This window comes from Macaca fascicularis, chromosome 6 (genome assembly GCF_037993035.2).
Source record: "Macaca fascicularis isolate 582-1 chromosome 6, T2T-MFA8v1.1".
Lineage (NCBI taxonomy): Eukaryota > Metazoa > Chordata > Mammalia > Primates > Cercopithecidae > Macaca > Macaca fascicularis.
Genome location: NC_088380.1, coordinates 1777668 through 1791042, shown reverse-complemented (window position 1 = coordinate 1791042; position 13375 = coordinate 1777668). Strand labels below are relative to the sequence as shown.

The following is a 13375-nucleotide window of genomic DNA, read 5'->3' as shown; positions in this document are numbered from 1 at the left end:
TAGAATTGATTTTTATCAGATCCCACGGCCTTGCTAAATTCATTTATAAATTCTAGTAGTTTTTTTGTAAATTCCTCAAGATTGTCTACAAACATGAAATCTACCAAGAAAATCTTGTCATCAATATTTCAATTTTCTTTGAAGTCCCCTGCTCTGTAGCCAAGCCATTCGCCACCGCCTATGACTACATGTAGGGCCATCCTCCGGCCGTCCTTCCTTGGCTGAATGACGAACCTGGCGCATGGTTTGAATATGTGCCCACCGGGAAGCTTTCTTTCACTGGCCTTTCACAGGAGGCCACGATGACACAACCTTTCACTTTCAGCTGGGGGCAGTATGTTGTGTACAGACCCATGTAATCCAGGCCCCAATGTATGTATTTCCTCTGTTCAATGTCATAAGAAACTCTCATGTAGCTAGAGGTCTGGGTTAAGGAAGGGGTCTCAACGCAGCAAGAGTGGGCGCTTGTTTGTGGAACTTACCGCGCCTTCCAGACCTGTTCAAGTCTTGTGTCGTAAACATTCTGCCTGATGAAGGCAGGATGCTGTCTACACAACCTCTGTGGGTCCGATAACAAATAGCTTCTGTGGGGCCACTCCGCTGCTATGGTGACAGAGCTCCCTGAGTTTCTGCTGTGGCTCAGGGGCACTCTTATTCCAAAGGAGAAGACGTATTTTCAGGAAAGGGTTCAGCTCTTACTCAACTGCCTACAACATCTCCGTCTGCCACGGACCCTCCAAGCCCCACTGGTTCTGCAGATCAGTGTTTCTCAAAGTGTGGTTCCTGGGCCAGCAGCGTCAGTATCGCCTGAGAACTTTTCTAGAAACGCAAGTCCTCAGGTCCCGCCTCAGACCTACTGAACCTGAGACTCTGAGGATGGAGCGAGGTGATCTGTGCCTCCTGTGCATGGAAAGGTTTATGTAGGTGACTCTGATGCCAGCTAAAGTCTGAGAACACCACCAGATTGTGTGGCCTCCCTGTACAGCAGCAGAACCTTTCTTACTCTGGGCCCTACTCGAAACCAAATGCTTTATGAATAACACACAAAACGGGCCAGAGAAGCATCCCTGAGTGTCTTGTACCTCGCCTCGAAAATCCGAAGAGCCTCACCAGGTACGACACTTCTTTCTTAGGGGTAGGCTTGCCAGAGGCAGCATGCTTTCTTTCATTTTAGATATATATTTTGACCAATCAGACCAATGGACCCACAGAAACTTCACCAAGGTGGCAGGCTTTGAAAATGTGCTATTTTTTCTTTCAATTTTTAGCAAGCATGTGTCTTACCAAAGCATCTTGGCATTTTTCATTTTTTTGCTCCCCAGCCTGATGTCATCAGTGTGGCAGACCACTGTGACATACTGTGCAGTAGCAAGACCATCATGATGTCTGTGATTAAAACCAGCAGTGAGCTGGAAAATGATACGGCTCTGAGAGAAGACATTGGAAGTGTACTGCTGTCCCTGCTGTGTGAGAGGACACTGTCTTCCTCCTGAGGTGGCCCCCGGGAGGGCACAGGGGTGCAGCAGTGAGCAGGGCCTCCTGCCTGGGCCAGAGCCTTCCATCATTCTCATAACCTGGACATACAAGGTCTGGGATCTGACCTCCCTCACCCCTGGACAAAAGCCACTCCTGCCTACTGGCCCCTCACCCTTGCCCTCCCCGAGCCCCCCGCCCCCAGGGCCTTCCCAGCACCAGTGAGAGGTCAGGGTCTTTCAAGTCTGAGCTGGGCTCCCTGGAACTTCCTCTGAAAGCACACAGGACACCCTCGATGGAGTAAACACGTGGGCAGGTAAATGACTGTCACCTCACTGCCATTTGTCTGAGAGCACACTGGCCCACTGTCCTTGTCCCCTCTCAGAGCACTCATGGGGGGAGCACCAACGCTGTCTTCCAAATCAGGGGGGACACGGGGCAACGTCCAGCACTGAGGGCCTCCCAGGAGGCAGCACCCAAGAAGGGGGAGACCCGTGGGGCAAGGCTGCTTTGGAGACATCAGTCAGCAGCCGGGGGGCTCCCTGTGGTCTCTGCAGCTGTGGTCTCAGCCAGTGGGGAGAGGCACAGAGCATGGGCAGGAAGTGCAGAGGCAGAGGGGCTCCACCTGCCTGCACCCAACGCCCTGAGCCCACAGCAGCCCACAGCAGCGACCGCAACGATAATAAAGCCGATTTGGCGTTTAGGGCAAAGTTCCAAGCATGCAAAGGTCGGCCGTTTGATCAGGTCTGATCAGCTCATAATCACACTGCTTCCACCAGTGCAGTTCAAAGAGCATTCCCGTTGGGGGAGGATGGAGACCCATGGGTCTGGCAGCTGCGCTTTGTCTGTGTCATCCACGAGCCCAACTCCCACAGTTGGTTTGTTCTTAGAACACCCAAAGCTCCTTTATCCTAATTCATGTGGTTGGAGGTCGGGGTTGAGGCAGGGGTGAAGGAATGCTTTTTGTCTTGACAGAGTGCAGGTTGCATGCGTGTGATCACTCAGTGGTCCCTCCTGAGCGTGGCAGGTGCATTCTCTGTGTGCTACAGGTGAGTAAGGATGTGGCCGCCTGGGTCTGTGTGACCTCTGGTCCCTGCTCCTTCCTGCCCTGTATGCTGTTAGCTTTGGGTCACAATTCTGCACTCCTGCAGTGCTTGCAATCCCTTCCGAAATGTTGTTTCTCTGTGTATTGTTTTGTTTTGAGACAGGGTCTCATCCTGTGGCCCACGGTGCAATCCTGGCTCACTACAACCTCCACCTCCCAGGTTCAAGCGATTCTCCCACCTCTGCCTCCCGAGTAGCTGGGACTACAGGTGTGGGCCACCATGCCTGGCTAATATTTTTTTCAAAGTCAGGGTTTCACCATGTGGCCCAGTCTGGTCTCAAACTCCTGGCCTCAAGAGATCCTCCTTTCTCGGCCTCCCACAGTGCTGGGATTACAGGCATGAGCCCTCATGCCCGGCCTGTGTATTTTTAATATATCTGAACCTCCATTCTCTCTGTGTGTTTTATTTAATGGCCTCCCTTAGTCACCTGCAAAGGCTTTTCCTTGGGAGACTGTTTCCTCAACCCTGCTGCTCCGGGGCCAAGCCCCTGCTCCCTCCTTTTTATTGAAACTTGTGCCATGGAGCTTATAGGGTAGAGAGATTCCTTCTGTGGGGGCCACCGCCACACTACAGCTTCGAGGTGGCACATCCCCCTCTCCTGAAGTCCCCTCACCTCCCTGGTGATGAAGTCCCACCCCTGATGGGGGTGGTGTCAGGAGGCCTTCAGGTGGTCAGGCCAGGAGGGCTCCACCCTGAGGAATGGGGCCAGTGCTCACATAAAACAGACTCCAGAGAGCTCTCCACAGTCCCCACTATGGGGAGATACAGGGAGAGAACTGTCTGCAACCCAGAAGCGGCCCTGTCGGCCAGGACTTGGCCTTGGCCTTGGCCTGGGGACACCAGAACTGTTAGAACTAAAGGCTTCTGTGTGAGCCCCCAGGCTGTGGAGTGTTTGTCACAGCAGCCCCAGGGGATCACCAGGTTCCCACTTGATTCCAACTCAGCATGGAGGCACAACCCTGAGTGCCTTCTGCCTGAGTGCCAGCCCCGGGGTGAGGGGTGCGGGGAGTGCGGGGCACTGCGCTGCCGGCGGGTACTGCGGGGTCAGGCACCAAGGGGCCCTGCCTCCCTCACGGCTGAGCGCGGGCTGCAGGCTGGAATGGCTGGAGAGCCCCAGGGCTCGCCTGGACGCCCAGGGCAGGGTGCTCACGGGAGCACGGAGGGTACACGGGGAGGAACGCCGGGGTTTGGGTGACCCTAGGGGCGACACGCAGAGCTGGATGCGGCCACTCACCTCCGTGCCTTCTAAGGAACTGGACATCCTGGGCCTTGGCGGCCCGGGGGCTTCATTCCTCTGCGAGCTGAATGGAAGAAATCCCGCCCGGACATCTCGGAGGGAAAGCCTCGGAGTCCATTCGGCCCTGGAGCCAGATACCAATCGCCAGTGCTTTCAGGCCAGTCCTGGGAAATGGTTTTCTCATGCGACCGCGAGGCGAGCCCCTCGGTTCCGATGTAGGCGCACTAGATGCCGGCAAGGGGAGGACTAGGCTCGGCCGGTCGCCTCGAGGTCGTGGAGACCCCAAAGCCACGGAAGGACCCGCGTCTCCGCAGCCCGCACGCCGGGAAGCGTGGGGAGTCCTCAGCGGGGTCCCGAGCCCGCTGGTCAGGGCGTGGAGAGGCGGGTTGGGAGGGACGTGGTCCCTGGAGCGCGGGGCCACCGCAGGGGCCCCGGACGGGGAGGGAGGGAAGGGTCGGTCCAACGGGGTCCCAGCAGTTCCCCTCGCGCCGCCGCTCGGCTCCCTCCCCGTCCAGCTAGGAGCCTCCAGCCCTGGGCGTCCGAAGATAGCGGGTGCCCAGGGCAGCCCCGAGGGGTGCGAGCGAGGGCGCAGGGCGGCCCAGACAGTTCTCGCGCGGAAGGCGCCCGTCTAGATCCGCGACGCCTAGGACCCACAGGTCCCCGCATCCCGTGTCCGAGGCTCCGGGACGCGAAGGACAGCGGAGCGGTGGCCGCCGCTTGCTCCAAGCTATCTGCGTCCAGGGGGCGGGGGCGGGGGCGCGGCCCGGGGAGGTGAGGAGGCGGAGCCAGGACGCCCGGGCGACCCCGACGGCGGGAGGGCGGAGCGGGGCGGACCCTGGCGACTGGATAAGAGCCCGAGGCCGAGGCCGAGACCGCCCAGCGCGGCGGAGCAGGAGGGGAGGCTTCGTGAACCGCGCTCGGCACCAGGACTCGCGTGCAAAGCCCAGGCCCGGGCGGCCAGGTGAGGCCAGGGTCGCTCCCGGCATCGGGGCGCGCCGCTCCCTCCACAGACCCCGAAGTGGGGCGCAGGGGCAGGGCACGGGGGCCGGGCACACTCTGGGGCCCCCGCGTCCCGCAGACCGCGCCGTCTCCAAAGTCGCCAACAGTCGCAGGTGCCGAGCGCCCCCTGATAGCGCCGCAAGGGACCCTGAGGCCGTCCGAGGCGCGAGGAGGGTGCAGGGCTGCCCCCTGGCCCGCCCCAGGCTCAGGATCGCGTGGGCACCTGGTACCGTCACCAGCTTAGGGGACGCATGGGTATCTATGGCTGTGACTCGGGGGTCCTGGTTTCTTCTCGTGGAACTTAACCCTACTAGGGGTGCGGCGCACCCCAGATCCTATCGAAGTGGGTTTTCTACACCGCCGCTCCGTCTCGCGGGGGCTTTGATTTGGGGGTAGTGGCGGGCGCCGGCTGCGCGCTGGCTGGTGCTCTGGGCAGGGCGGGGAGGCAGGGCGAGGGCTCACCAGGCAGGGCCGCTTCTTGTTCTGGGCGCGGCGAGGAAGGGCGCTTTCTAATGGGCCACGTTTGGCTGTGTAGACCCAAAACTCGCCTCTGAGGCCCCGCGTTCAGGAGCGGGGTCAGATGGCCCCAGGGCGGCGGCGGCTTCCCGGCGGCGGCTTCCCGGAGACTCTCGAGCTCCGCACCTGGCGCCCTCTCCCAACGCGGCCTCCTGCTCGCGCCGCGGAACCCCTTCGGCGGGCGTTTTACCCATAGGACGGGTCGTGAGGGTTGGGGTTGTCACCGGGAGGTACAGAAGCCGCCCAGCAACGGTGCGTGGCGTAGCTCGTGATAGCTCGTGGGTGAGGTTTTGTGCAAACTTGGATGCAGGGAAAGTTGCCTGTTAGAGCCTCTACCTGTGACCTGCTTCAGTCATTGTGTGTGCGCGCCTGTGTGTGTGTGTGTGTTTGTGAGTCTGTGTGTGTCTGTGTGTCTGTGTGCGCGCGCGCGCGACTGAAACATGCTGCTGTTGGATCCAAATGCCAGAAGTCGCCCTGGTTGGGGAGGTGTAGACGCTCCTGCTCTCCTGCGCTGCGTTGCAGGGGGTTTATGGGGTTTTGGACAGGATTTCCTGGGTTGCCCTGCTGGCCCAGGAGGTGGTTCCCGCGATGAAGCCCTGTCCATCCTCTGCCCAGCTCTCTCAGGTGGGGTGGTGCCACCTGCCCTAGGTGGATGTGGCTTGTACACTCTTTGAGGAAACGATTGTGATGGTTATGTCTAAACTCTCCTTTACAGTGGCTGATTTTGCTTATATAAATTTTGCTCTTTATTACTGAGTATAAACAATACACGGCCAGGCTTGGTGGCTCATGCCTGTCATCTCAGCACTTTGGGAGCCTGAGGCAGGAGGATCGCTTGAGACCAGGAGTTCAAAACCAGCCTTGGCAACAATAGTCAGACCCTGACTCTACAAAAAAAAACAAAAAACAAACAAACAAACAAAAAAAAAAAACACACACACAAATAACTTAGCCAGTGCTGTGGTGCGCACCTGTAGTCCCAGCTACTCAAGAGGCTGGAGTGCAAGGAGCACTTGAACCCAGGAGTTTGAGGTTGCAGTGAGTTGTAAGCACACAACTGTATTCCATCCTGGGCGACAGAGCGAGACCTCATCTTAAAAAAAAAGAAAGAAAAAGAAAAAAGAATACAGATGAACAGGCACAAAGACATTATTGAATGCTCTTTGAAGATTGCAAAATTGCTCTCTGGCAGTGTGGGGGAAGGTGGAGGTAATATCCATGCACTGTTATTAGAAAGCCAAGCTAGAGCTCACATAGCATTCCACATTGATAAGAGTGAGGAGGGGTGCAGGGGAAGGAGGGGCACACCAGAGTGTCTGTCTTGATGCCTCCGTGGGCCAGTGCCCCAGCCCTGTGGTGAGGGCTGGCACTTCCCAGCTCCTGCACCCCAGCTGTGCCATCTCAGGCCCTGGGAATGCACCCATCCCTTCCCAGAGGAATGCCCATGAATGCCTCGGGGCTCTGCCCTCCATACTAGGCGCGTCCCTAGCCCTGGCTGCTGAATTGTTGCATTCCTGTTGTGTGTTTATTTTTCATATTGGCTGAAGACCAAGAGGGAAGAAGCACAGAATTCCTCAATTCCCGGTGTGCCCATGAGTAAGAGCAAATGCTCTGTGGGACTCATGTCTTCCGTGGTGGCCCCGGCTAAGGAACCCAACGCCATGGGCCCAAAGGAGGTGGAGCTCATCCTTGTCAAGGAGCAGAACGGAGTGCAGCTCACCAGCTCCACCCTCACCAACCCACGGCAGAGCCCCGTGGAGGCCCAGGATCGGGAGACCTGGGGCAAGAAGATCGACTTTCTCCTGTCCGTCATTGGCTTTGCTGTGGACCTGGCCAACGTCTGGCGGTTCCCCTACCTGTGCTACAAAAACGGCGGGGGTAAGTCCCATGTCAGCCTTTCTGAGCACAATGGCCAGGCCGGGGTCATGGGGGCAGCTGGGGCTAGGCCTTTTAGGAAAGGCGTGCACCCGAACAAGATAAAGCTGTTCCCATGCATGAGGATGGAGCTCCCTGTGAGAGCTCACGGCCAGTGCAGATCTTCCCAGAGGACGTCACAAAACCACAGAGCAGGGCTCAGAGCTGCCTGGTCCCATGCCTGCATTTCAGAGTTCAGGAAAGGGGGGCCAGCGAAGAAGCTGGGGGGTGGGAGTGGGGGATGGAGCAGCTTGGCTCTGCCTCCTGTTTCCAGAGGCTGTTTTCATTTTGGAAAGAAAGTTCTCAAAGGCCCAAAGAACAGCCTCTGACTGACTTTGGCAGCCTTTGCAAAGCATGTGGAGGTCCTAGAGCCTGGAATGGCAGAGGAGGCCCCTGGAAAGTGCCTGTGTCCCCTGCACCCCCCAGAACCCAGCCACAGAGCCAGAAAACAAAGTTTGAGGCAGAGCCACCAGGGACATCCAAGAACATTGGTGATGCCTTCCCAGGAGCCTCTTTTGGCCTCCCAGCCTCCCTGCCTGGCCTCCCTCATCGGCCTCTATGCTAGTCTGGGAAGGGAGGCCTGGGGAAGAATTTCGGGGGAAGCCTCACAGGATGCCTGTGAGGAGGTTGGCATTTTTATGCCTATCTTGAAGAGGGGAAGACAGAGGCCTCAGCCAGGTACAGGAAGTTGCCCAAAGACAGAGCTGCGGGGCCCCATGCCTCCCCCTCCCCTTCCCCAGGAGAGAGAGTGGCAAAGCTCTCCCTCACTCCAGTCAGACCAGGGGAGCAGAGGGGATTCAGGAGGTTGAGACCAGGGGCCCTGGGCTTTGTGCCAGGGGCGGGGGAGGTGCAGGTTTCAGAGGAACTAGGCCCTACCCTGGAGGGGCTCCCAGCACCTGGGGCAGCAAAGACCCTCAGCTGCTGTCGATAGGGGCAGTCCCCTGAGAGCCCGGAAGCTGGGGGCCACTGTCGATGGGGGCAGTCCCTGAAGCCCGGAAGCTGGGGACAGGACGGCAGGGCCCACTCAGCTCAGGTGCAGAGTTGGAGGGTCACAGATTCACAACTCAAGAGGCAAAGAGGATCAGGGCAAAGTGGGGGGATGCAGGCCAGGGAAGGGCACCCCGAACCACCACAGGGAAGGACAGTACCTAGAGCACCACCGAGCATGGGCAGGGCCTCCCTGTGCTGTTCTTGGGTTTGACTTCACGGCTCAGGGTGTGCAATGACAAGGGGATCCAGGAGGGACGTGTCGGGCACTCACAGCCGTGGAGGGCGGGCTTCGGGACTCATCTACCCCAGCCTGGGACTTCCCGTTGGAGAGTGGGGTGAAGGGGTCAGGCCAAGACATAGGCGGTCGACTGGGGTAGCAGCCCAAGCTCCCATGAGGAGAGATGGGTCCTTCCACGGCCCCAAACTCGAGGTGCTGTTCTGCCCCATAGGTGCCTTCCTGGTCCCCTACCTGCTCTTCATGGTCATTGCTGGGATGCCACTTTTCTACATGGAGCTGGCCCTCGGCCAGTTCAACAGGGAAGGGGCCGCTGGCGTCTGGAAGATCTGCCCTGTACTGAAAGGTAATGTGCGGGCGCCTCCCTTCACCCTGGCGTAGCGCAGACCATGTTGGTGATGCTGGAGCTTTCAAAGCAAGCCAGCTGCATCATGGGCATCCAGACCCGCTTTGCTAAGACACAGGCACGGCACACGCCACTTGAACTTGGGTCCTACCTTAAAGATCTGTGATGACAAGGACTTGATAGTTAATTCCCTTGCTCTAGGTGAGAGTCTTGCAGTTCATTTGTGTTATTACTTTGTCAAGATGTTAAAATGTAGTTAAGATAAAACACATGTCTATCTGTGGATCTGCCATCTATCCATCATCCATTCATCCACCCATCAATCATCTGTTATCTATCTATCCATTATTTATCTATATCTATCTTTATTATTGATCTTTGTATCAATCATTCACCCATCTATCTACCTATCTACCTAATCCATCCATCTATCATCATCTATCTGTATCTATTTCCTGTGGCTGTTGTAACAAATGACACAAACTGGGAGGCTTAAAAGGCACACGTTTATTGTCTCACAGCTCTGGAGGCTGGAAGTCCAAGATCAAGGTGTCAGCAGGGTTGATTTCTTCTGAGGCTGTGAGGAAGCATCTGTTCTAGCCTCTCTCCTTGGCTCAGAGACTGTCTTCTCCCTGTGCCTCTTCATACTGCTTGTTTCTATGCATGTCTCTGTAACCAAATTCCCCCTTTTTATGAGGTCGCAAGTCCTGTTGGATTAAGGACACCCTAATGACCTCACTTTAACTTGATCACCTTTCTAAAGACCTTGTCTCTAAATAAAGTCACATTCTGAGGTTTGGGGGGTTAGAACTTCAACAGATGAACTTGGGGGAGGGACACAACCCACAACTGTGTTTATCTATTATCTATCAATCATCTATTCACCTGTCTATCATCTACCCATCCATCCATCTATTATCTGTTGATCCATCCACTTATCAATCCATTCATCCATCCATCCATCCATTATCTATTGATCCATCCATCTACCTATCGATCCATCTATCCATTCATCCATCCATTCATTCATCCATTCATCTATCTATGGATCCATCCATCCATCCATCTTCTATCTATTGATCTATCCATTCATCCATCTGTTATCCATTGTTCCATCCATCCATCCATCCATTCATCTATGTATGGATCCATCCATCCATCCACCTATAGCCCTATCCACCTATCTATTAGCTATTGATCCATCTAGCTGTCACTGAACCTTTCTGGCTGCTGGTGTCCTGCTCTGGCACCATGAAGTAGACGCACCTCGTGTTGAGTGCAGGTGGTCTGCCCAGCACCAGGGCCTCTCCTGGCATTTCTGACTCCATCCTCATGCGACCCTGGGAGGGGCACACACCATGTCTCTGTGTTGGAGATGCAGATGCTGAGGACCAGAGGGCTGGGGTCATTCCCCCTGGTGTCACCATCAGAGCAGAGTGGGATTTGATCCCAGATGTTTCTGACTCCCCAGTCCATGCACACAGGTCACGCTTGCCCAGTGGGCCAGAGCCACCTCTCAGAAGCTGGTGGTTCAGGGAGGATTCAGGCGTTTACTCAGAGGCACCACTCAGACAATTGTCATTAAGAAAATGACTACTAGAAGGTCAGCCTCTGGATACTCGTAGAAGTTCCGGAAAAGCTGTGTGTTTAGAAGACAACCGAGCCCAGCACAGCCCCAGGACGCTTTACCAGTGGGTCAGGGCTGGGCCTTCGGAGGGGAGCCGCTGACCTCCCTCAGGAGAGGGAGCTGCCGAGGTCAGGCTCCAGGAGGAGAAGTCACTCTCGCAGCCGTGGAAATGCTGGGACTGGACACAGGTGTGATGGTTCTTCCCAGACACGAGACTCTTTCGTTCTTAATGGGCTACTTAGTGAATCTTACGACTTCAGTCATTTCTTCCTAGGCTCCATATTCACTGAACTGCACTGAAATGGAGCTACAAAAAGGGGCCCCCTCCCCACCCCCACCCCACACACATCTTCAGAGTGAGAGACAGATGCCTTGGGCACGCACCGGTGCCAGACGACCCCTTGGCGGGATCTGCAGGTCCAAGTCAAACCGAACAAGGATTGCTCAGAACATGCCTCCGTCCCCATCGTCAGGTCCCCAGTGGAGGAATGCAGCAGCCAAGGGAAGACCCAGGCGTGTCCTTACAGACAGACAGGTGTCAAATCGGGAGGTGCAGTGAACCCAGGCTAACAGTTCAAGACACACACACGTTACCTGCGTCCTTCCCGGCCCTGGCCAGCGGCATGGACATGTTTCGGGGAGGAGATGCTGCCTCTGAGCCTGCAGTTGTAAGCGACGCTGAGCTTGCAGCGTGGTCTGTGTTGGAGAGCATCTGAGTGCTCAGAGCCTTGGGATGCTGAGTCAGAGATGGTGCCGGCCCATTGGGGTGGGGAAACTGAGGAAAGATGACATCGTGCTCTGGCACAGGCTGCAGCGACGTCAAACTGTGCTTTGCTGGATTTTCAAGAGCCATCCTGGAGCCTGTCACAAGTGTCTTACGTGGCACAGCCCCGTGCCCCACTCCCGCCAGTGAGCCTGGTGTTGGAGCAAGTTAAATCACCTCTTCACATGCAGGATTCAGGTGAGGAGGGCAGGACCTGTGGGTCTGCGGATAAGAGCTTATTTCCTTCTGTCTGTCACACGGAAAGGATGTTCACCAACAAAGCTGCTGGTGTGGGTCTTCATGATGCAGTCCATAAAACGCCAAGAAGTGATTTCTGAGAATTTCAGAGCACCAACTTGACTTGGGCTAGTAGAGAACCTCTGACTTCCATCAGCATGAGCAGTGGCACCTCGTTCTGAAGAAATGCAGCCGGCGGATGCGGGCATCTCATTGTGTTCCCCGCAATGCGCAGCCGGGGGAAGCTGGGCAGTCGTCTCCTCCGTGTCACAGCCCCTGTGCCCACAATCCCGCATCCCACGCCGGCTTTGTTCTGAACACTAGTCCCAGAGGTGGGCTGCAAAGCGTGGCCACAGGAAGGAAGGCTCGTGGCCCCGTGGGCAGATCTCGGGAAGAGCTTGTTCACACCCACCTAGTCCTGGTGAGGAAGGAAAATTGCAAATCACAGAAAGTGAAGTGTTCGACCCACAAAGGGATAGACGAATTGGTGCAAGAAAGCTGGACTTCTTTTTAGAGATGAGTTGTTGAATCTCAGTAACGCTGCAGGTCCCAGTGCCAGCGTCCCGTTCGTTCTGCCTGCCCGTCAACTGCAGGATGCCAGTTTAGAGAAGATTGACAGTGCCCATGAAATTAGATGTGCACCATGCTTCCCATGCCCTGATACTGTTCCTTCTCTTTCCTTTGTCCTTTTTAAAAATCTAGTTAATAAAATGCATGCATTTTCATGTCTCATCGAATAGAAGTGCCACATGGTAAATTAAGACACCAGCTAAAGTGCCCAAAACAATCATTATGGAGCTGAAAGGCCATCCAGCCCTGAGCAGGTGGCAATTCCATGGGAAAACGATGCCCAGCTCTCCAGGGAGCCTGGCTGTCCCTGGCGCTTCCCCTCCAGCAGACCTGCGAGCTGCTTCCTGCTCATAACTCGAAAGCCAGAGGGTGGAGTTCATGGTGAGGCCCAGCTGCTCAGAGGCCGTGACTCACCTGCGTTTCCCATAGTCTCGCCAGGGCAGCTCGGGGTGGGCACCACAGCCAGAGGGGCCTCTGGGGCCTTCAGGGCCCACGGTACACCCCAGGGTCCTGAGAGGTGGGTGTTTAAAACTCTCCCTCTCCTCCCTTCCCCTCGCTCTCTCTTTCCCTCTCCCTGTGTCTGTTTCTGTCTCTCTCCCTCCTTTCCTCTCTGTGTCTCTCCTCTTCCGTCTTCTTCTCTCTGTCTCTCTGGTACATGCACACACAACAAGCACATACCAAAGACACCCAGACTGACACAGAGAGGCGTCCTCTCCCGACTTTTTTTTTTTTTTTTTTTTTTTGGTAAGACAGAGTTTTGCTCTGTTGCCAGGCTAGAGTGCAATGGCGTGATCTTGGCTCACTGTAACCTCCGCGTCCCGGGTTCAAGGGATTCTCCCCTCTCAGCCTCCCGAGTAGCTTGGGCTACAGGTGTGTACCACCACGCCCAGCTAATTTTTTCTACTTTTAGTAGAGACAGCGTTTTATCATGTTAGCCAGGATGGTCTCAATCACCTGACTTCGTGATCCGCCTGCCTTGGCCTCCCAAAGTGCTAAGATTACAGGCGTGAGCCACCGCGCCCGGCCCTCTCCCATCTTTCTTCCGAAGACCTGCTGATGCCTCCTGTGAGGTGCGGCGGGGCTGCCCCAGCAGAGGCTTCCTCCAGCGGGATCCATGCATGCGTTGACAACACCCTCTCCTGAAGCCAGCTCTCCTGGGTGCCCTGGGGCGTACTGGTGTTCAGGGATGGTGCAGGGCGGCCGTGCTCTGGTGGGCGAATCACCATTTGCAGGCAGGAGCCTCAGCCGGCTTCTGTTTGTCAGGTTTCAGTTTCATTGCCAAGGGCAACCCCGTTTTACAGACGCCCTGGAAACCCCACCATTCAATTGTATTGAATATAAAATGTTTTATAGTCAATCATA

The 13375-nt window shown here is 56.1% G+C and overlaps 1 protein-coding gene across 1 annotated transcript in view; it reads left to right on the top strand.

Moving 5' to 3' along the window:
- The first annotated feature begins 4694 nt into the window (after positions 1 to 4694).
- SLC6A3 (solute carrier family 6 member 3) overlaps positions 4695 to 13375 on the top strand; it is a 50120-nt gene continuing 41439 nt past the window's right edge. Inside the window, exons 1-3 of the mRNA XM_045393510.2 lie at positions 4695 to 4777; positions 6879 to 7209; positions 8685 to 8816. Of these exons, the coding sequence (XP_045249445.1) occupies positions 6924 to 7209; positions 8685 to 8816 (418 nt within the window). The 5' untranslated portion in view covers positions 4695 to 4777; positions 6879 to 6923. The remainder of the gene's footprint in view (positions 4778 to 6878; positions 7210 to 8684; positions 8817 to 13375) is intronic.